The sequence below is a fragment of the Carassius carassius genome, chromosome 1, assembly GCF_963082965.1.
Source record: "Carassius carassius chromosome 1, fCarCar2.1, whole genome shotgun sequence".
Classification (NCBI taxonomy): domain Eukaryota; kingdom Metazoa; phylum Chordata; class Actinopteri; order Cypriniformes; family Cyprinidae; genus Carassius; species Carassius carassius.
In genome coordinates, this window is record NC_081755.1 from 39,895,375 (window position 1) to 39,918,099 (window position 22,725).

The 22,725-nt window shown below is 38.7% G+C and overlaps 1 protein-coding gene across 2 annotated transcripts; it reads right to left on the minus strand.

The window, feature by feature from the left end:
• Positions 1-262: 262 nt before the first annotated feature.
• Positions 263-19,452, minus strand: LOC132149910 (ubiquitin carboxyl-terminal hydrolase 31-like). 2 transcript variants are annotated; one of them, XM_059559204.1, is made up of 17 exons: positions 17,881-19,452; positions 15,263-15,400; positions 13,607-13,701; positions 13,432-13,524; positions 10,493-10,628; positions 10,092-10,239; positions 9,194-9,368; positions 8,918-9,029; positions 8,689-8,783; positions 8,261-8,338; positions 7,257-7,386; positions 6,395-6,514; positions 5,439-5,664; positions 5,194-5,352; positions 4,031-4,183; positions 3,825-3,857; positions 263-3,738 (listed from the first exon to the last, which is right to left on the minus strand). In XM_059559204.1, the coding sequence occupies exons 1-17, from the start codon at positions 18,406-18,408 to the stop codon at positions 2,243-2,245; spliced, it is 3,915 nt and encodes a 1,304-aa protein (XP_059415187.1). In that variant the 5' UTR covers positions 18,409-19,452; the 3' UTR covers positions 263-2,242. The 2 variants fall into 2 exon arrangements, with proteins under 2 accessions (XP_059415187.1, XP_059415188.1); XM_059559205.1 differs by lacking the exon at positions 3,825-3,857.
• Positions 19,453-22,725: the final 3,273 nt, after the last annotated feature.

Here is a 22,725-nt window from a genome sequence, read left to right on the forward strand (position 1 = left end):
AATTAGCACTTGAGCCATTGAAAACATCCCATATGCAGTAAGACTATTGAGAGGGTAATAGCTCTTATGAATTCATGGTCCAAGAGCTTCACAACTTAAAACATGGAATGACATGAAAAACAAAGTGAATTAAGTGTTTAGTGTATCAGCATTGCAAGCGATGCGGGACTTGTGTGCACTGATTGAATGCTGATGATAAAGTTACATAGCTGATATAAGATACAACATTCCCTACATACTAACTGTGAAAGCCTGAGCAGACCACATCACGCCAGCGAAATGTGAAAAACCAAAATATGCTGTGACAAAAATATAAAAACTAAATTTATCACATGGAAACAGGGAGGTCTTGCGCTAAAAAAACAGCTTATGAATTAAAATAATAGTTTTAATAATAAAAAAGATAGGAAAATACAATGCCAATTGCTAATTCTGGAATACATATGATTAAAGCTAATAATTTATGTTCTCATATCACAATATTTAACAAATTTAAAGTTGGACAAGTGTGCAAAACAGCAAGAAAATGGAAACAATTCATGCTCGGTTTAAAAATAAAAAATCAGACATTAATATCTAGTCTCGTCTTGCTTAGCAACAGTTACTTGCATAGTTAAGTGCATGCATAAATGTAATCATGCAATACTGCTTTTTACAAATACTTTTTCAGTGCACACACACTATGGGCATGTCGCAAAAAAAAAAAATATGAAGCATGCTACACATTAGGTTGATTACTAATTTATCTATCTTAAGATAAAGTGTACTGAAAGAGATGGGTTTCTGAGACCGAAAAGCAGCATGAAAATGAGAACTGTTCAACAGTGGAGTCAGCAGCGCTTGGATTAATGTTTTAATTACAGGGCAGCAAGCTGAACAGTGGCCGACGTAATGACACTATTATGCAAATGTAACAATAATGACTTGCTTAACCTTACATTTCTCCTGTCATACATAACATTTTGAATTAGTCCAAATGAACTTATCTGAGCTAAATCAAGAAGAAAATATATTTAGGTGAAGTTGATAGTGCTAACAAGTACGCAAAATAAAGGCCTTTTCTTTTTTTGGCACAAAAAAACAAAAACAAAAATGAAACCCGCTATTGTGGTGAGCCATTACAGTCCAGAAAATACATTTTGTATTCAGTATTGATATTTATAATAATTTGTTTCTAAAACAAGAACATTAACCAAATACAGAAGATCATATATCTGTTCTCCTACAAAGTGTTGAAAACTATTGCACTGGTTGTCCACATATAAATATGGGAGATAAAAACCACTGCGGAAGGGTTTAACCCAAGCTCAGAGCAAGCCAAACGAAAACCGCTCATATATGTGGGAATTGGATTTGGTGGGCATGAAATGGTTCAAGTATGATTATGTGGCTTTTAAACTTTCATTGTAAAAACAAAGATATACAAAACAAATTCATGCAGGGCTTACACTGCCTCCATTAATATCCAGATAAGTAGATCACACAGCGTTTTGCTGGAATAAACAAAATATTGTTCGTTTAAAGATTGTCCTCCACTAATTTACCATTCAAAAGATCTCAATCATACAGCAGCAATTCAGCTATCGGCCTGTAGTTGGCATTGTTGCGTATATTTCTAAGGGCAGTAATGCTACTGGAACACTTGTAAACGCTCTCGAGTACAAAAGAAAAAAAGTTGGGGTAGGAGAGCAGGCTTTGAGAGGTACCAAAGAGATTGTTCTGACTGCAGATCCCCATTAAGTCTTTAGTCGCAAATTCGGCCAGGTTTCGTGATGTAACTCTTCTCAATCTCATGCTGTATCAGTGCCAGGGGAACACTGGACTGTAAATAGCACCAAGTGTAGATGTGGAGTGAATAGGTACAGTACTCCAAGGAATATAGCAAGAATCTAATTTCATCCTAAGTGACTTGTCCAAATAGAAAGGAACGTTACCATGTTAAAAAGTATTATAGTATCCATTACATCTAAGCATTATTCGAGGGAGAAAAAAACATATACAAAGTGCTAAGTTAAAACATTCCTATTCAGAGTCATGAACAGTAGTAGATTCATATACCATACCTTGCCAGAGGCACCGATTTGGTTCCATGGCAGGATAGAAAGGCGCTTTCTGATATTTTTTTTAACATATTTTCTTTGAGAAAAGTAAAATGCAGGTATATACTATATACTTTATATTCTTCTTAGGCACATCAAAAAATAGCTGCATTACAGAAAATAATGGAACTGCTTTTAAAATTTCATTGAGGCGTCTGTGTTGGACGTGCAGAGGATTGCATGCTGGAAGAAAGCTTTTTAGAGGATGAGATCTTTTCAAGATGCCTCTTCCCATTGATGGGAGACTGAAGACTAGTCTCAGAATTGGAAGACTTGGACTTGCCCACTTGTAAGAGAGAGCGTTTGTTGGGGGTGGAGGTCTTCGAGGACTCTTTCTCATTGGCGGCAGCCTTGCAGGAGCGCGGCTCCGGAGAGACCTGCTGGGAATAGTTCCCGGAGCCTTCGCCCTCGTCAGCATCGAGTCTGCACTGGCTGCTGGGCTTGGCAGTCCTCTCGACAGCCTTCTTGGCGAGAATAGTGGTCTTACCCAATTCAGCTGACCGCCGATTCTCTTTCTGCCGAAGTGCGTTCTTAAAGAATGAGAGTCCCTTGTCCTCGGATTTGCTGCTGCGGCGGAGGTCTCTCGAGGAGACGCTTGGGGAGCGCAGGCTGGTGACTGAGGAGCTACTGCTAGAGCTTCTCACCGGCCTCCTTTCAGGCCGGCTCACCTCGGCAGTTTTAGGTTGGGATGTTCGCAGGGTGGCACTGACTCTAGACTTCTCTGCCAGGGGACTGGTGTGTGCCAAATCCTTGCTGGAGCCTCTCTCCACCAGCTTCTTCTTGCCAGACACTGAGTTCCTCTCAGCCACCGAGGAACTCTTTTTGGATGTGGGCGAGGGAGAGGCAGACGATTGGGGTGTTGAAGTAAGGGACGGCTTCCCCTTTGTGACTACACACACTGGAGACTCCTGTTCCTGCAAAGACTCTTTCTTTCTGGAGGGCGTTCCTGAAGATGTTCCCTTGGTACTCTTGGGAGAATCGCTCTTCTCTTTTAGATTGGTTGCTTTGGTGCCCTTTACTTGAGGGCTGGAAGACACTTGGGAGGATGGAGACTTGGTGACAGAAGAGGTGCTCTGGCACTTCTTGGAGGGCTTCTCTTGGTCCCCCTTGGTTTTGGTGGAGCTCTTCTTGCTGGAGCTCTTCTCATCTGCTTTCTTCTCCGACCCGGAGCTCTTATGCTTCTGCTCTTTGGTGAGCGTTCCGAGAGCATTCTGGTCCACAGCATTAATCTGGTTGTTGTTGTCAATGGGCTCACCTTTAGAGCTCTTCCTGTCGGACTGTGTCGGAGCTCTGCAATAGGCCTCATCTAGGATCCGTTTCCCACTGCCGTCATCACTGCCATTCCCCTCCATCATGGCCAGTGGGGCCTTACTGCTGGGCTGACGCTCATGTCTGCTGTAACCGCCGAAGCAAGACGTGGAAACTTTGTCGTCACAAGTTTCACCTATCCTCTCGAGAGGAGGGGAGGAGCGTGAGTCCAAAGAGAATCGCGAGGGCGAGTTGGATCTCATTTGTAGTTTCTGTGACAGGGACCAGGAAGGTTTCGAACCGTTTTCACTGAAAGCCAGAGGGCTGGTAACCGACGATCTGGAGCTCTGCCGCTGGATGCTCCTCACAAAGGGCCGCGTTGAAAATCCTCCTTAACAAAAAGAACAGGGAGATTTAAACTAATGTGCTGATACCAGACTGAATGAAAAGAGCATTGGCATGCAGTTTTGTCTTAACTGAGCAAGGCGGGAGATCCTGTGTTAATAAGCGCTAAAGCTACAAAAGAGAGAAGACATAATAAAGAAAGAGTAAAACACTGACAAAATACACAGAATAAGAGGACACAAGGAAGATGAGGGCAAAATATGGTACTACTCAGCTTTACATGTTAAAGACACCAGAAAGATGAACACCCATGTAAGAGGCATAAGGAAGCTCCTCACCATCATCTTCACTGCGATCAACGGGAAACTCCACTGACTCTGCCAAAGAGATCAGAGATGTGCGTCTCGAGGAGGCTCCGGAGGCCAGGCTGGGCGGCCTGCTGCCCTGAAGCCGATTCACCCAGTGTTCACATAAAGATGAGCTGGTGGAGCCTAAAAGGGTTACACAAATCCCAAAACAAGGATCTTCATTTACAAGGCAATGATTCTCTGACCCTTAGAATTAATTGGGCTGTTTGGATACAGTACTCTTCAAGTGTTGATCTTTGAGATTAATAGACTAACCACGGCTGATCATCAGGGTTGTTGAATAAAAAGACAGATGTTGATATGTAAAAGCTGTTGGTCATATGCCAGATACTGCCATATAACGCATTACTTTTTTCCCACCAAAAAAATCGACTAATATCGTAATATGGTACAATTTTTTTATGTACTGGCAAATATCGTATCGCTGGAAATGAGAATAGATGCCTTTTTTTTTTTTTTTAAACATCTGATTTACACCCCTACAACTATACCCAACAGCTGATTTCATTGAATCAGCTTTGAGTTCATTTCATTCAATACCCTGTGAAGTTAAGTTTAGACTTTATGGATTCAGTTAAGAGTTCAGTAAATCATGGACAGATGTGATCACAACAAACCATAATGCTACCTAACAGCATGTGCTATAAAAGAAATACTAAGGTTTAGATTTAGGTTAGTAAAAATAATAAAAATAATAATAAAAGCTCCCTTAGAGTAATTTACAATAATATTTTTTTTGGTTACTCAGTGTAGAAAGAAAGTGATAAATGTTCATTGTTTGGTGAACTGTTCCTGTAAAGTGCTCATGAGACTGATGTCAATTCTATGATGATTTTAAATGACAAATCATTTTCTAACTTAGTCACCATAAATGAGCCGGAGGATACGTCTAGACAGTACATCAAACTATTTTAATTATCTGTACCTTTTATTTTATTTTTCTCTGAAATAGAACCAGTCTCTACTAAAATTCTCATCAAAGAGTGCCACACTAATATGAAGCAGTTTCATTGGGCTGGAAAAAGAGGGTCACTTGGTTCACATGCCAGCACCTTCACAAGCTTCCTAAATGAACAAGACAAATGAGTCAGCAAACTGTGTCAACCCAAAACTCAATAAGGAACAAGAGTCACCTGCAACAGAGCTGTTTGCCGACCACGAGGGAATAGTTGTCCTCCTTTGATAGAACAGAATGTATGCGGTTTGCTGACAGACATCCTCATCAGCTACAGGCTGAACCTCACTGTCATCGAAGCAATACCATTGCCCATCAACGGAGTTCTTACAGTATGCTGTTAAAATTTAAAGGACAGGGACTGAAATATCAAATCCACCAGTCAAGATGTAAATCCAAGCACTTAAGTTCTTAATGCATTACCTGTGTAATGCCCTCCATGCATGTTGCCATGATGGTTACACACAGCATAGAGGTCATAAAGGTAATCATCTGGGTTACGGCCAAGTCCATAAGGTCGCCTCCATGGGGACCAGTGGGAGGGTAAGCTCCAGCTGCTCTGGCTTCTCTTCACCACATGAGGCGCCATATCCATGCCAATCAAAGGAAATCGGACCATGTTTTGCATCTTTACCCTCCTGTCCCCTTCCTTGAAAACACAAGGTCCACACTTTAGTAAGCCATTTACACACATTACGCATTAGTAAGCCATTTACACACATTACGCACTTTTATCCAAAGACAGTGAACCGGAATGCTAAGACACAACTCTCCAGGAAGACCTTCATGATATTTAAAGGATCGCCCCCTGGTGGGGTTCAGATTTTAAGATACTATCCAAACGTTCACCACAGGCCATTCTACAGGCCTGTTTACACCTGGACACTTCATGCATTTTCTCTGATCGGATATCTATCTGTTTTGTTAAAATGGTTCCATTTACACTTGGCCACATAAATGTGTCTTTGTGTCTTAAATTCCTGCACTGTTTAACAGAGTTCACGTCAATGAAAGCAACAGATATGCATGGCAGTTTATTCATTATCAGCTAATTTCTAGATGAAAGACCACAAAAGAAGAGAGACTGGCATCAGCACTGGAAAGATAAGTTTGTCTAACTACTTTTAATGAGGATGATTGTGTGTTGAGTGTCTGTGACTTCATTTCATAATCTGTAATGTGTCCTAGACCACCTCCTGAAGTGATTTGAGCGATGGGATTTAAATCTGTCTTGAAAGCATCGCAGACGGCATTTACACCTGGTCTTTTCCCGATTGGATAGCTATCCAATCAGAAAAAATGCACAAAGTGACCAAGTCACACATACGCATGCAGAGAGCACCAGTTGTGCAGGGAAGGTGATTTGATCAATACAGCACCTGTCTAAACCTCTTGAGGTGCAGTATGAGAACATCCGGCAGGGTCCACAGGCTGAGTTTGATCTGCCCCTGTTGCAGTTGCCTGCAATGGGGGCAGCGCCAAGCATCATCTGGGGCCAACTGGAAAGCATACAGGAAGCAGACATAAACAAAATCAGTCAGAGAGGTTTTACATTTACAAATCTTGCTGTTCCTTCATTTTCCTTAAAGCACAGCCAGTTCCAAACCCTTCCTTAGCTGCCCAAGGCCAGCTCTGGCTAACCACAGTGTATATTTATACGATATGTGGACCGGTTCCAGGGTTAAAGATGTGTTCGCAAAAAACTAGCAATTTTAAAACAGCACTGACAGCAGAAATGGAGTAAGACTGACATATGCACCCACAAAGGCAGCTCTGGAGAAGTGGAAATGAAAGAACTTAAAGGGGCGTGAGGGCTCTTTTAAAGGAATAGTTCACACAACAAATCAAAAGTCTGTCTTAATTCCTCACTCTCATGTCATTGAAAACCTGTATGACTTTCTTCCATGAACACAGAAGGAGAATTTCTGAGCTGCTCTTTTCCATACAAAGAAAGTGGATGAGGGCTGTCAAGCTCCAAATATGACATTTAGACATCATAAATCACCTCTTGTGTGAGGAAGGGAAAGACATTTAAGTCATTATTCAATATAAATCTTGTTCGACAATCTTGGACTTTTTTCATTTTCATTGCACGGCTAAGTTTTGAAACTTCTCCCTTTGGAAGTAAGTAAAACAGGTTTGGAAAGACATGATAGTGACCGCATGACAGAGTTTTCATTTTTGGGTAAATGGGTCCTTTGTGAAGGTAAAACTTGCACGTGTATTATGCCAGCCTTTTACCTGCTCCTCTTTGGTGTAGAGCTGGAAGCACTGAGCGAGGGTGCAGGCCTGCGGCTGATGGTGCTGCTCTCTGTGCAGATACACACTCTCAGCATCAGGGATGTACTCTTCCTCAGTGTGTCCAAACAAACTGCGGGAATCAGAAACCAGTCAAGCATGTCTGCGATCCTCTCTGTGACTTCAACAGACATATTTATTTGATCTCTGCAGAATATTTTCTCTAGCAGTCTGCCAGAAAATGTTTAAAACATGAACACATGTGGTCAAGAAACTCCTTTGAAACTAACAGTGTCGAACTTCAAAAATTTTTTGAAATGACCCTTCCTTTCTGGCTCCGCTGAAATGTCTTGCTCGGAATTTTCTTAGCCATACATTCCACTGTGGAATTGATCTTACCACAAACTACCTACAGGAAGTGTGCAGCAGTATAAAGTTTCCGTGCAAAAGACAAACAAACAAATAAACCAAGTGGCATCTAAAAGGCTCCTTTATGTTTTTATTTTATTTTTTTTCATGCAGGGTTTGCCAAACTTTACCTTCAACTAAACACATTTGACCTAAAATATTTATTTGAAGTACTCTCTGAAATTTAAATATAATATTTAAATAATTTAACAATACACTTGCATGTTCATGGTTAATGGGAAACAAAGGGAGACAAATAATATATATATATTTTTAATCTTTTTAAATAAGTATTTTTATTTAAAAAAATGTATATCTATCTATCTATCTATCTATATATATATATATATATATATATATATATATATATATATATATTATTAAAAATGTATCCGTTTTAATTTTCATTTAATGATTAAATTATTATTAATTTTTCATCAACTCATGAACACTTGCGAACTTCGGGAAACCCTGATCTAATGCAATGATGTTCAGCAATTTTTAAGCGTGGTTTAATTGTCTAAATATTATTTTGGGGCCACTACAAGAAAAACAAAAAACAAAAAAAAGGTTAAAAATTATGGCTCCATTTTACTTACTATTCCTTGGTCTCTTTGTCCCACTCCACTACAATCTTAACATGAGGAGGTCCACCGGGTCCACAGGATTTATATGCTCTAAAAAGGAAAGATTAAAGGAAAGGCATGATGTTTGCCAAGAAAATAACAAATTGAAGAATCAAGCTTTGTAGTATTTTGTTTTATTACACGTGTTAAATTCAATGATTACACTAAAGCACTTTCAGCTACACTCATTAATTCATCTAACATAAAATAAAATAAAATGTCTTTGGTTTGTGTAGTTAAAAATGCTGTTGTAATAAATGTATTGACTATCTGGTTGCCTGTGGAAGAATGATCTATGTGCACTAATATTAGAACAATATACATGTCTAAATCAGTCAGCAGGGCATCTAAAGTTTAAGTTCACAAAATATGCTCTGAACACATGGTTATGCATTACAAACCTTTCCACAGTGGGGTGACATAGTGGCTGTTCCTCCTGTGGCAACAAATATGTGATTCCAACTACTCCGACCACACGCAGACTAAAGGGTCCAACCTAAAATCACCAATCCACTTTATCAGAAGTGCAAATTTTATGCAAGCAAAAAAGTCATTTAATTGTACTGACTTTGTGAAAAAAGCTGCATTTCTCAAGACCTGTATTTATCAACAAGTAGAGGTTTGACTGACCTGAATGTAAACCCCTGGCCTTAGGAGGTGACGCATTTTCTCCAGAATTTCTTTCTGTAACACATCCCACGTCACAGTGCGCTCTAGATACAGTACAAACGGAAGACCGAACCTGCAACAAACAGAAAGTACTGTAATGATTTTCCAGTTCATGCCACATTGCTGTCTTATATTGTAATGAGATTACTAAATTTTCTCCATGTACTGTAAGGATATTGTATCAAAAATAATGGAACTTCAACTCATGTGAGCATGTCGGAAAGACACTAATTATACCTCCGTCCTTGATGGCCAGTGCAGGCTCGGTTACAGACCAGCAGAATCATTTTCTCACAGCCAGTGTTTTTGTTGGGAGATGCTGGATTCAGCGCACCCTGCATGAAAGACGGCGTTCGGCTGCTCTCCGCTCCAGATTTCAAATTGTTCTGATTCAGATTAGCAAGAAGGCTCCCTGGAAATGGTTAAAAATGTTACTTGCATCACTAAAAACAACAACAAAAATGTTAGAAACAGTATCAAGATAATTACTTTCATACTCTCCAGTCTACTTTTATGTTTTCAAAGACAAAGCACTACCTTTACCTCAGTTTCCCACATTATATTTTCATGTTTCAATAAATGCTGATTGCTTATAATTAGGATTATTTGATACACATTCAGTTTTTCTTAAGCCCAAAGTATACTTCGGTTTTTAAATGTATGCTAGGGTTTGCTTACAGTTGCGTAAATACTGTTAAGTTTTCTTAACATCATATACTCTGTATGCTCAGCTTGCATTATGTGCCTTGAGTTTTATTTTATTTTTTATTTTTTGCATTAATTAGTTGGTCCAAAAGGGGACAACACTGGCCCGGCCGAATTGTTTCACAGTTGAAAAAAAACAACAACTGATTACTGGAGATGGTGACAAGAATTAGACGCCCACCTAGATGAGCAACTCTAGTTTAAACAAGTACAAAGACATTTTCATTGGTCAAATTCTGTAGAGAAATGGCACAGACCAACACTGGACAAAAATAAAACTTTCTAGCACACGTGTTAACCTGTGTTTGCGTATGCTATCAAATTGAGAGTACCATGAAAGCAAGTGTTTGCTTTGCCGTACGCTAATCGTTCGTGTCAAAACTGATGTATACTTTGAGCTATAACCAAAGTGCAATGCATGAAAGAGTACCTCTTTTAGAGCGAATGTTTTCTAATCTAAAAGTCTCAGGAGTTTCAAAAGCAAAGACTGAGTCACTTTCTTGAATGATATCAAGATCGTCGTCATCGTCACAAAAGGAGCGGTGGAAACCGTCGTAATACATTTCAGTCAGGACAAACTGCACAGACATAAGAGAGACGGATGGTCAGAAGTGGTACACACTCAACATCTCGGTAAAACAAGGCAAACAAACAGGAGACGGCTTTGGTTGATGACGTTATGTGGGAAGACGAACATACTAACGGCAATCAACCCTCCATCAGTGTCCACACCTCAGTTTTAATGGAGAATCAATATTGAATTCAGGGCAACAGTAGAGATCTTAACACCATGCAAAATAACATCTCAGTAAAAACCAGAGGAAACTGCACCTGGTCTGGTGGGATCTTGGTCTCACGTGACACGGCCTCTCTAAGTCTGGACACGGTGCTGTTGAGTGGTACGGCCACACCGATCCTCATGCAGTGAGAGTACTTGCCTTGATAAACCACAGTCACATACAGAGGCCTGAGGGATGCCAAGTGATACAACAAATTAATGAAGCAACCAATGAAAGGTCATGCATCACCCCATGCAAACCTATAGGCTCCACAGATATAAGAAGTCTTATGGGTTTGCTTTGGAAAATATGGCAATTTTCATTTTTGGTTGAACTATTCTTTTAAAGACTAATGCTAATGCAACTATATTCATCTATAATTTGGGTGTGGATAAAATACATTTAAAATACGAGCTGATACAATGTAACACGCTACTTAAGATCCTTTTACAGCATTCAGCAGCCCGTACGGACTGAAAGCATTTCGAAATGCTCTAACGATGCTTGATCACCTCTCTAAACGCATTAGGAAGCAAACTCATCTCTAAAGAGCAAAAGCTGTGTGCAGTGGCCCCAGAAGGCGAAGCAGACTAAATCAACAACTCTTCATCAATATCTGCCCATGTGAAGAGGCATATCAGGGAAGCGTAGGGAATAAATGGCCTATGAAATAATACGCAGAGATAACAGCACTTGCTTAGCATGGATAAACAGCATTAAGGAGAGGGCAAATGAAATCTACTCCCACAGACTGTGACGGCCTGGGCAACTATCGCTTAAGTCGCACATCGCTGAACTACCAGACGAAATTTCCTCTTCCTCGGATCAGTCATTCTTCATGCTGGCAGAGCATAAGCTCCAAATCTAGTCTTTCTCTGCACTAATGTTTTCCAGAGCAGAGAGATGTCGACAGTGCAGAAAGCCAGAGCGGGCGGAGGGGTCAAAATATCCCCCGATTCTTCATTATGATGTAGAAACTCTTGGATTAAGGATGATATGAAGGCACCGGCAGGGTTTTACTCAATGATGTGGAAGTGAAACCTGTCCAGCTATTCTACTCTCCCAGGGACTATTATTCGCTGGTTCATCATCTCTGCAGTACTATGAGGGGCAGGTGTGCTGTAAATCACTGTCTGTCTTCTAATACTACGGCTTCTTTAATCATTAATGTGTACTAATGAATTCAGCAGCTTAAAAATGCCTTTGGATTAAACCAAGTGCTCTCCTTGATCAACCACTACACTGGCCTCCTAAAAATAGCATCAGAGCACCTCCAGAGAGAAGCAGAAGAGGAGGATTATTTGAAGGGAAAAGTATATATTTAGCACCTAAAACAAGGAGAAAGTAGCAACTTTGGAACACTTATATGTTTATGAAGAAATATTGTGAGTAAAAGTATATAGGTCTCCATGACATGCTGAAATCAATATAAAAGATATTCTATGCAAACTAAATACGACTTCAGTAAATTCAAGGTGAAGCACTAAAATGACTAATACTGAATTTGAAAAAAAAAAAAAATAATATTCAAAACGATTTTTAATCTAAATATACAAAAAATGATAAGCACAGATTTTTTTTTAAATGAAAACAAAAATAAAAAGTTTCTTCAAAATATTAATAAATACTATAAGCAGTTTTAGACAATGAGAGGTGTTTCACTTCTTAACCTGGCCAGTGTAAATTTAAATGTAATTTTTCATATATCATAATCATCATATCCACATTAACTTGGTAAAATATGTAGCTTTAGGATGATATTGTACAACTTAGGTATTTATAAAACAATATTTTACATGAAATAAACATGTCAGAAATATCCACAGGAATAATAACAGTAACTTTTCTACCACCCTAGAAAAGTAGTCCTGCCTCAAATGAATGGTTCCTGTCAAATATGAGATTTACACTTTTTTTTTTCAACCATCCAGTTTACTTGCCCCATAGACGTCTACTGTAAGCATATTTTTGTATATTGCCCTTTTTTTTTTTACATCTTTGTTCAGAAATTATTTTCTAGCGTAAACAATGATATTGATGCTCTCAATAAAGCTGTATTTAATTCTGAATTCTCAACAAACAAAAAAAATAATAATCAAAGAATAAATACCCTACTGTTCAAAAGTTTGGGATCAGTAAAGTATTTATTTATTATTTACTTCTTTTTTTTTTTTAAGAAATTAATACTTTTATCCAGCAAAGATGCATTAGATTGATCAAAAGTAAGAGTAAAAACACTTATAATGTTACTAAACATTTCTATTGTATATAAATACTGTAATTATGAAATTTCTTTACATCACAGATTACAGGGGAATAAATTACAGTTTCCAAAAAAATATTAAGCAGCACAACTGTTTTAACACTGACTGTTTTGAGCAGCAAATCATCATATTAGCATGATTTCTAAAGGATCATCTGACACTGAATACTGGAGGAATGATGCTGAGAAATCAGCTTTGAAATCACAATGTAAAGCTGTGCTAACATGTAATATTGTTTTCACTGTATTTTAAAAAAAAAATCTATGAATATTTATAAATAATATATACAAAATTAGCATAATGAGCACTACATTAAATTATATTGTAACCCAAAATTTCGATCAGTAGTGTATCTATATAGTTACTACAGAGTGACAACATGTTTCATAATTGGTGACAATATGTGGTTGGGCAGTGTTACAGATCCAGCCCAAAATTCAGTTAAGAATCAAATGAGGCCATTAGTTTTCTATGACATGGAAAGTGAAAGTCCATAGCAGACTAAATTGACAACATCATTCCAACAGTCCTGAAATCGAACACTTCATCTAAACTCAGGTGTCTGAGCATATTTCTTAACATTCATCCTACCCCTGTTGATCACTCACACCATTAATAAAGACATGACGGCCGTTCAATCTGCCTTGACGTCTAAACCTACAGATGAAGCATGATGCTGTCACACAGAAAGGAATTAAAGGGTGCTCTCTCTGACATCAGTACTCACCGTGTATGAGGTAATGGTATTGGGAGTGAGATGCAAAGAAAAGGATCAAAAGTGTTGCTCTGTTTCTGACAGTGCGGACAGGTAAGCGAGGATCTGGAATCAACAAAGGACACGATGAGCGATTTCAACGAAGACAAACATTTAAGATTTACAGCTGACTGACGGTGTTCATTACCTGTACTGAGCTTGAAACAGCTCTTGAACAAATGAGCCGGCCGAAAGAGGAGGTGAAGGTCCCTCTAACACTCCACCGTCTTCCTCAGTTGGAGGCTACGGTGACAAACATGAGAATGTTAGGCGCTTTTTAACAATACTAACACCAGTAACTCGAAACAAGGCAACAGGTCGTCAATTATTAAATATGCATTATGCAATATGACTTACATGTCATGTAACAAACAATAATAATTAAAAAATACAACAATGTGTCATTTATAGGCTGATAAATTTTAAGTCAAGTACATAAAGCAGGGCCATAACTACATAATAATTTCTAAAACTTTTGAAAACATGATATGATCACCACGAGGTGTGTGGCAAAGTAAATTCTCCAAACATTACACTTTATTTAATTTTTTTTTACTGGAGAGTTATGAGCTGCAAACTGCATCATATACACTAAAATTCAGAAGTTTGGGGTCAGTAAGATAATTATTTTTTTTTTTTTATTCAGCAAGGAAGCATTCAATTGCTCAAAAACTGAAAGTAAAGACATTTATAATGAAGATGAAAATATTTCCATTTTTTAATAAATGCTTTTTTCTACTGTATACTAATCCAGAAAAAAAGTGTATCACTGTTTCCACAAAAAAACATTAATCAGCACAACTGTTTTCGACCATGATTATATTAATAATAATAATAATAATAGTTTCTTGAGCATCAAAACAGCATATTAGAATAATTTCTGAAGGATCATGTGACACAGAAGACAGGAGCAACGATGCTGAAAATTAATCTTAATAAATGAATATTAAATTACATTTCTGTTTTTACTGATCAAACACATTCAGTGTAGTTAAGAAGAAAAAATCCCATAACACAATAGTACTAGTATATTTGCTATTAAACCATCTAGAATGCTGTGATTTCAACACACTAGCTACACAATCCAAGTGTACAGAAGGACTGTTGACAGAAGTCAGATTAAAGGTGCATATGATTATGCTGCACCGTGAGTCAATAAATAAAACCCTGATATACTACCGACAGTGTAAGTGATTAATAATTTGAGAGACTGGCGTTCATCTATAAGTTTAAGATTCCAGCTAAGCATCTGGCTCTTCAGAGCAGCAAAGTCAGTCAGCCAGGAAACTGTCAGCCTTGTGCTTCTCTGTACTAACCCCAGGCAACCACAACATACATCTAAATCAGTCGGACAAGCTGAAAGACATCATGCGAGTATGCAAGTGGCTGACCCTGTCCAGGACACCACAGGCTGTAACAGAAACCGAACAGGCCATAGGATGTGACTTAACCTCACATGCTTTGATAGAGGGGAGGATTTAAGTGCCCTAAACTCTTCTGTCCTGATCTTTGTCAGTCTGATGTGAAACTCTGGCATTCCAGGGCAGGATGACTCTATAAATCCAGCAACGTTTGGCTCTTCTCCTGTTCTGCTATTTAAACGATTGAAATCCCAAGCTTTTATGGAGCTGTTGATATAAATGGCATTCTGTGCAACCTCTGTAAACAGCTGGAATGTTTAACGGGTCTCCTTATTCAGCTGACCTTAAGAGGTGAACGTACTGTGGGACAGCTTTAGACCAAACAGCCAAACATTCGGTCATTAAACCCCAACTGTGTACGTTCACTGAGATATCAGCCATACCTTTATAGAGGCTCTGATGTTAGGGTGCACAAGATGGTTGAGGTCTTCATGGACACGGTCGAGGAGCCAGAGAAGGAACTCCTGGGCATCGTGTTGGGCATTTCCTCGGTACTGAAGGGCACTCCTGGCCACAGCATTCTACCACAACACACACACACACACACACACACACACAGTATTAGTCGAGTTTTGAATAACGAGACATGAATGTTTCTAATCTACAGATTACAAATCTACAATTTTTTTTTTAAAGCCTTTTAAAAACTACTGAATCATATTTTATACACGATTCAGTAAGGACTCTAAATTATCAACATGTTCAAACCTTGATGACTGATAATACTTCATAATTTTATTTAGCAAGAAAGGCGTCTTTTAGTATAATTGTCAATATTTCTGCCTTCAGGTTGTGTCTTTTCGCTGTGAAATCTTTAATGATTTTTAGGAAGTTAATGTAAGAATGAACATTTAAGATGAACATTTATTGGACTGCGGAAACGTAGGTTTACTTGTAACTTTTAAGAGAAATCATTAAATTGTGAGTATCAAATAAGAAACATCAGGCTTTTTGAGTAATGCTTTTTTGTAGATTTCTCAATCAGAATCGTATTGTGTTGCATTGTATTTTTCCCTACACTTTGATCATGCTACAGAGCTCTGATCATAAACTAATATATAGGAGAAATATAGTGAAAGCTGATATTTATATGCATCTATGTAAGTAGTCTGCTAATACTGTTATAAAAATCTCACTAATTTACAAGATACAACTTTTTGTTACTTTTGTCTATTAAAGCTAACATCTGCAACAAGTTTTACTCCGTTTGGGGAGTTTTTCTTTCCTTGAGCATGAGCTTCATACTGGTAAAAAACTGAATGCACTGTAAGTCGCTTAGACAAAAGCGTCTGCTAAATGCATAAATGTAAATGTCATATTCTCACTATATCATACTATATGGTTTATTACATAAAAAATCATATTCAAACTTTTTTGTTAGATGCTGTGTAAAATTACAGTAAACCATTATATATAAAAATAAAAAAATAAAAGACAACTTTTTTTTTTTTTTTTTTTTTTACATGTCAGGCTTTACAGGGTTAATATAACACTGAATAAAACTCATATATTCTGCTCCACCAGCAGTGGACTGAGATAATGCCTAGGCACCACTTAATGCCAGGGTTAACCAGTGGGAAACAAACAGGCTGCCCAAATTCTTGTAAAGCACTTTTCCATGAAAACTTCCAATGGTTTGCTTGTTGTAAAGTTGGATAGGAGAAACTATTTGCATTTAAACCTTAAAGCAGACTAGCAACCAACAAAACGTCATTGCAAACATTATCACTGTTTGGGAGTAGTTCGACACATTTCCATGAATCACTTCTTGCGAAAAGTGTTTCCAATAGTTTATTACAGATTAATAAGACTACTAATTCCCCGTTATAAATCCGATTCTCAGTTCAATGAATCAGCAAGTCATTGACCTGCTCAAACCAATTCATTCCAACTCGTGAACAACTTTTGTGAAGCGGGGATGTTGAATTCCCACCACTCAATGTGAAGGTAGTCTGGTTCGATAGTTTTCCTGAAAACAACGATTTTGAATGTGTTATTAATTTCCTGTTGCATTATGGTAAGTGCAGATGGTTTAAATCTAAACCCAACTGTATCCAAAGGTGTAACTACGTGAAACTCTTATATAAATCTTTCAAACTGGTTAAGAACAAGAAAGCCCTTAAATTGACTTCTCTCTTGGATTTGTTTAATTTTATTTAAAAGCCCTTTTTGTTGTATTTTATTTTTTTAAACATCTCATGTATTTATTTTATTTTTATTTCTGGTTTAGCAGATAGGTAAAATGTGACCCTGGACCACAAAACCAGTAAAAGAAAAAGCTGAAAAAAATTAACTTCCCATTGATGTATGGTTTGTTCAGAAAGTACAATATTTGGCCGAAATTCAACTATTTGAATATCTGTAATCTGAGGGTGCAAAAAAAAATATTTAATTTCAAAGTATTGAGAAAATCACCTTTAAAGTTGTCAAAATGAAGTTCTTAGCAATGCAAATTACTAATCAAAATTTAAGTTTTAATATATTTACGGTTAGAAATTTTAAAATATATTCATGGAACATGATCTTTACTTAAAATCAATAATTTTGACCCATACAATGCATTTTTGGCTATTGCTACAAATATAGGCTACCCCTGCTACTCATCATGACTGCTTTTGTGCTCCGTGGTCACAGATATTCTTAGGTGACGCAACCACAATCCTCCGTGTCAACTTACTTTAAAACGTATATTTCTAATAAGTTGATCAAAACTAGTAATTTCCCGTTATATGTCTAGGAGAATTATTAAACTGGCATTTCCGATTATCAGTTCAATGAATCAGCGAAACCGATTCAAACCAACTCGTTAACGACTTTTGTGAAGCGGCTAAAGTGATTCACTGAAAGGATCCGACTCAAGAGAATCATCAAAACATCCATAGAGGAGCCATTCATCTCCTCAGGACTCATGTCGGTTAACGTTGATACTCTTTCATGCGTGGTTACAGCAGATAGTTAAAATATCCCCACGACGTCACCACACTCGTCCGCGTGAACTCACTTTGAAGTCTCGGCTGTGCTGCGGCGTGTACTCAAAAGTCCACAGGGCTCGGACCAGCCCCGACAGCTGCTCGGTCACCTCTCCTCTGTCCGGAGCGCCCTTCCTCTGTACGACCCCGTTGGTCTTGGGCTTCTCGTCGTCCGTCTGGTCGCCTCGGTACTGCTCCAGCGCCAGATACTCGGCGAACAGCTCCGTGTTGCTCAGGCACTGCAGAATCGCGTTCATGAAGCACGTATTACCGTGGTTCTTCAAACCGGCCACCCCGGGGATTTTGTCCCCGGCGAGAAACCCCCCGCAGTCGCTGTCATCCGACGCAACGGATCCCTTGCCCTCTTTCTTGAAGGCCGTGAACCCCCCATCGTCCTTGTCGCCCTCGGGCGCGTGCAGCTCCGATCCGAAATGAGAGAGCGTGGAGAGGGTCTTCAGGACTCTGCTCATGAAGCTCCCCACGGAGCGCACCGAGCCCCGGCGGAACAGCTTCTTGCTGAAGCCGGACTTCTTCTCTTTGCCCGAAGCTTTGCTGGACATGTTTGGAGCGTTTAGGGCATCCCCTCTCTTCCCAGCGAGAATCTAGCTACAATCGCTAAAGCTGGCTGCTTATTTAGAGATCCACTCAAGATCTGGCATGTTGTCACATCACAAAGTCACGGAGAGCTAGCTAACCGGAGGCAGTGCCTCTGTTATACAAGTTTGCTCCAGTGACACAATCCGAAGTTGCCTTGAGAAAATGCATTGTGAGACGCGCGCGCATGCCACTTTTTTTCCAGATATAAAAACCTGTCAAGTTGGCAGTAACCCGGCTATTAACTCGCTGCGCATCTATAACACACTGTATATTATTCGCTCACTGGATGCACCCTCTAAAAAAAACCCGTGAGGGGTTGCATGCTGTTTCTAATCAAGTGAACTGATTTTTTTTTTACTAATGAACACGGTGGCTAGCTAGGCCTGCCCTGGCTAACCGTTTGCCGTGTCAATGAAATGACGGGCAAAAGTGAATTTCTACCGGAGACCATCGCGTCTAGCACCAGCATCAAAGTCAAACGCGCCGGAGCGCCACGCGTGCTGATCAAACGCTGTAGGCATGCAGATCACTGTCATAACACGGGACAGTGGTTAGCTCGCGCTGCTAGGGCGCTAGCCGATGCCGCTTCTTCATGCATAATTGAGCGATGCACTGCAACTCCACCCAGGCAATGACGCTCCGACCGCTAAATATGATGCATTCGTGCTCGGCCGAGATGCTTGGGCTTGTTTGTCTGTTTTACATCCAACAGTCGCAGCGACCGCTATCCAGCGCGAGACCGACGCTACAGCAGCAGATGCGCGCGAGCCAGCGAGAGATCGGCGTACATCACTACTCCCAAAACGTTTTCGCTTGTTCCCGGTTTTCTTCTGGTGTCCGGTGGATTCCGATCGTGATAGTGGTGTGTCGATGGGCCGTCGCGTCCTCGAGCGCTTTAGTTACTAAAATCACTGACACACTGCAGGGCGGCGGTGCGCCCATGACGTCACAGCCCCGCAGTAACTACTGTCCGGGTGTTCATGGTTTGGGTTGTCCTCCTCAACCTTTAGAGAGTCGTAGTGCTTAGATTCAATACTGTGCAGTGCACGACATAAAAGTGTTTTAAATCAGTTTACTTAAGCGGTTTTTTTTAATCTCCACAGTCCCCCAGTAAGCTCAAGTAGCCCTTAAACATGAAATAAGTTCCTTTCATTATTGCTATTAATTTGTATTATCTTTAATTAAAAATGAAAACTATTTTGGGTGAAAAACTGTACCTGGCTAGCTAAGTAAATCATGACATAATTAAAGGCTATTCAATTTAAATGTTAATTTAAAAGACTATTTTAAAAACGCCACATCTTTTATCCATTCTGAGGAGGGCAATCGTTAAGAAAATTTGTGAGAAAGATTTAACATTTAACACATTATATATGTGTTATTTTTATTTTTGCTTTGCAGCAAAGACAGTGAAAGGACTGAGGACTCTAAATGTGAAGACTGTATGTTATCCGTGTGAGAGGATCTGAAATCTGAAGACACTGAGGCGGTTACATTAGACACAAACCTGTTCTAGATTCATTTAAAAACCTTGTCAAACAGGATTTTAACCCAACGGACTTTTATGCTTTGGGAAGTGTCCTACTGTACTTAGTGGATTTGCATAGTATATTTACCACATAGAGTATTACAGAGATATTTATTTTTTGTTTATTTATAAATAAATGCCAAAAAATGTTAATGCCAAAAAATACAGTATAGGCTACTGTAGCTGCAAAGCAGTATTGTGAAAAGTTCTACTTGTGTAAAAATGCTGTAAAGTGAGGATTCTTTCAAAAATTATTTATCAATTAACTAAATTATATCAACATTTAGTTTGAGCATCCTTTGTGCTTAAAGCAGTTTTTGTCCTCGGTGCACGTGCAGTTTTTCAGGGAGCTTTGCAGGTAGGTTTCTTGAAGTGTCTTGGGAGACGTTGTCACAGTTCTTCTGGATTGAATCTTTCTCAGTTTGTTCTGTTTCTTCACGTCTTTACTGACAGACTGATAGTGAAGAGATCAGATCTCAGTGTGCAGCAATGGCTGTTGTCAGACAAAAATCTCACTGGATTATTAAAATTAATGGCAAACTGAATGTTTGGAAGCAAACCGTTAAAAAATACAGCGTCTCAAGACTTTTGCACTATTGTTTGTCTTTTTATCTATCTATCTATCTATCTATCTATCTATCTATCTATCTATCTATCTATCTATCTATCTATCTATCTATCTATCTGTCTGTCTGTCTGTCTATCTATCATCTGTAACATGTAGATTGATGTCTATACGATTTATGTAAATATTTAGATACTTTTTTTTTTTTTTTTTCAAAATTATTTAATTCTGGAATTTCTAGTACAAATACACGTAGAAGAGTACCGAGTGTGACCCATCAGGCATTGCTCCTGGCCTGCCTCTACAGCTGATCCAGTTGTTACACATTCAAGGTCGTTTGACTGAGGTCTGGTGTAACATGAGAGCAGCATCTCAATCTGGCAGAAAGCTCTCTGCTCTTCCCCTGCAGCCCATCCATCCTCCATTACACTCCATCTCCACACAAAATGCTTCTCTTTTGCATGCCCATAAAGCATAGCTGGGATGCTCAATATAGGCCACATATTAAAAATGCATGACCTTCAATGACTGTTCATTTATATCGTTATAGCTTTTTTCCCTGTGGATTGTGATAATTCTGTGGATTCTAAAAGCACCGTGTAATATACGTCATCCCAGATTATAAGCAGAAAATGACTCCTTTATTTCAAAGGCAAGTAGTTTATCATGTGAACGACATGAGATAAATGACTACTCATAAAAAAAGACATATGAAATATGTTAGTGCATTCAGAATGCGATCTCATGAGGGAGAGCTTTCTTTACCAACAAAAGCTTGGTTTTTCTTACATACCTGGCTTTGAATCAGCCTAAGATGCAACCGGGCTGTCCTGTTTGGGCAACTTCTCTAATGCTTAGCTCCCCAACAAATCTATTACTTCTCTAACATTTTGGCCAATGGAAATCTGAGCTTGGTGCAGGTTGTATGGAGGGATTGGCTGGCTTGTTGCTAAGAGTCAAAGTGCAGTAACTCATCAGAAGGACAGGGCATTCCCACACTGCTGAATAGAGCACGCACCCAGTTACGCAGAGACGAGACGCATATAACAAAGGCAGACAAGCGTGTCGCAGCTTGTTGAAATATCATGGGAAATTGCACAAGTGCACCTGCTACAAGCTCCCTGGATCTGCATGAGCAGAATGATTTGTGCAGTCAAAAACATAGAAAAAGACACTACAAACTAGAATTTAATAAGTTTAAACTTTCTGAATTTGGCATTGTTGTTGTTTCAGGGTGCCTTCTAAAGAATAAAATAATAAAAACATTTTCTTTGCCATGTGCATACATTCATGAATTAGCAAAAATATTTATAATGTAAATATTCAGATTCCCAACATTCTCTCCCTCTCTCTCTCTCTCTCACACACACACACACACATACGTATATGAAATATATTTGATGTATACAATAAAAACAGTATCATTGTAAAATATTATTGCAATAAAATTAGATTTCTATTTTAATATATTTTCTAATATAATTTCTTCCTGTGATGCGAAGCTGAATTTTCAGCATCATTACTCCAGTCTTCAGTGTCACATGATCCTTCAGAAATCATGCTAATATGCTGATTAAGACTATTTAATAATAAGAATAAAACTAAGAATATTTATTATAATCATCTATGTAGATTTTTTGTTGTTGTTGAAACCATGATACACATTCAAAGGTTTCGGATTAAAAAAAAAAAAAACAATATTCAATAGGGTTGAATAATAATCAGCATATTAGAATAATAAGGCCAGGACACTTCTGAAAAAGAGGATAATGTAAATATTTAATTTCAGAAAGTTTATTTTGCTCAATGAATTTAAGGACAATTTACTAAACATTTTGAAAAACAATTAGAAAATAATTAAACTTTTTTATATATACTTTGTTTTACTGTGTTTTTGATCAAATAAATGCTGCCTTGGTGAGAATAAGATACTTTTTTTCAAAAACATCTTAATTATTCCAAAGATTTAAGCGGTAAAATACTTTTTTTTTTTTAATTCTTTACAGATTAAAATCATAGACTGTATAAAAACATGTATGTAGTGTCCGTGACGTCACCCATAGACTCCTGAAGAGAGTTTTTGAAGCCTAAAGTGTGCAGAGCGAGCCGTCGCCATCTTGGCAGCGCGTCACCGCCAGGCGGGAAGGAAGTCGACCGGAAGTTGAAGTCGGCCGTGTGCCGCCATCT

What these genes read in the sequence shown, in the direction of transcription:
- LOC132149910 (XM_059559204.1), bottom strand. Translation starts at nt 18,408, where the DNA reads ATGTCCAGCAAAGCTTCGGGCAAAGAGAAGAAGTCCGGCTTCAGCAAG. An exon ending in ACATCAGAGCCTCTATAAAG is followed by an intron (nt 13,702 to 15,262) that starts GTATGGCTGATA and finishes TTGTCACCGTAG; the next exon opens with CCTCCAACTGAGGAAGACGG. An exon ending in TCTACACCAAAGAGGAGCAG is followed by an intron (nt 6,515 to 7,256) that starts GTAAAAGGCTGG and finishes TATGCTTTCCAG; the next exon opens with TTGGCCCCAGATGATGCTTG.